The 1,181-nt window shown below is 59.5% G+C and overlaps 1 protein-coding gene across 1 annotated transcript in view; it reads right to left on the bottom strand.

Annotated features, from left to right (window-relative positions):
* ACA1_051900 (dedicator of cytokinesis 6, putative) overlaps positions 1 to 1,181 on the bottom strand; it is a gene marked incomplete at both ends in the record, with an annotated part of 3,284 nt that overhangs the window by 552 nt on the left and 1,551 nt on the right. The window contains 3 exons of the mRNA XM_004336912.1: positions 404 to 536; positions 656 to 857; positions 1,023 to 1,155. Of these exons, the coding sequence (XP_004336960.1) occupies positions 404 to 536; positions 656 to 857; positions 1,023 to 1,155 (468 nt within the window). The remainder of the gene's footprint in view (positions 1 to 403; positions 537 to 655; positions 858 to 1,022; positions 1,156 to 1,181) is intronic.

Below are 1,181 nucleotides of genomic sequence, written 5' to 3'. Positions count from 1 at the left end.
GGAAGGAGTGTCGTCAGGCCGGCATGGACGGCTACCTGCCCAAGGTGCTCCCCTTTCTCCTTTTTCCCTGTGGAGAGAGCCCATCACGTTATACTGACGCGCGCCATTTGGTCAATGCAGCCGATCAAGTTGAAGGAGCTATCGCGCGTGCTGGTCCATGCGCAGATGACAATGCTGCAGCAAAAGACGGGCCTCCTCGACGACCAAACCGCGCAGGAGCCAGACACCGCGAGCGAATAATATATTGTCGACAGTGTACATACATTCTCCCCTCTAAGTGCGGGGTGAGCCTATCTGGGAGGGCGGGCCGCTGGTCGGTGGTGACTGCAGAAGGGCGAGAGTCAGAAGAAGATCATTCGTGCTTACAGGTGTACTACATCCCCAAGTGTGTGTGCGTATGTACCCCGATGGTGTATTCGGACTCGCTGTCGTCTGAGTCTTCATCGCTGCCGTTGCTCTCTTGCATGATCCCGAAGCTCATCACTCGCTTGGGATCTCTTGCCTGTACGTGCGGCGCCATCTGCGTCTTGATGTCTCTGCACGGTGTGCGTGGGGTTGAATGGTTGTTCACGGCCGTGAGTCCCATTTTTCTCAGCCCGACTGGTGGCACAAGAACGCAAGAGCTGTAAGGAGAGAAATGAGTGGGGCGACTGACCTGAAACCCTCCTCGATGGACTTCTGGAACTGGAGCTGCTCGCTGCCGATGAGGCTGCGGTTGAGCTCGATTGCTCGCTCGCAGGCCTTCAGGAACTGGCGCAGACTCTCACGCAGGCGCTCCAGCGAGGCCGGCGAATACTTGTCGCCCTCGCCCTTGGCCAGGAACACCTCGCAGATCTCCGTAGCTCCCTGGTTGACCTCTGCATGCATCAAACAGCGCACACGCACACGCCCGCGCGCGCGCACACACACACACACACACGCACACACATACACACACACATGCACACACACGCACAGCCACAGGTCGTCCGTTGTTACCGCGCTGGCGAACCCGACTCGACGCCAGGTGTGCGGAGACGTACGGGGAAGGGCACTGCCTTGCAGGACGTGCTGCAGCGTCTTGATGTTGGGCGGCTTCTGCTCCAGCTCGCACACGAGCGCCTGCACCCTCTTGTCGATCTCCTCGATCGACACCTCGATGGGGTTCAGCTCCTCCTGCAGCGCCCCACGACCACCCAACC

This window comes from Acanthamoeba castellanii (assembly GCF_000313135.1).
Source record: "Acanthamoeba castellanii str. Neff unplaced genomic scaffold scf7180000084592, whole genome shotgun sequence".
NCBI classification, from domain to species: Eukaryota; Discosea; order Longamoebia; family Acanthamoebidae; genus Acanthamoeba; species Acanthamoeba castellanii.
The sequence above is the reverse complement of the archived record's forward strand: the minus strand, read 5'-3'. Positions and strand labels throughout refer to the sequence as shown.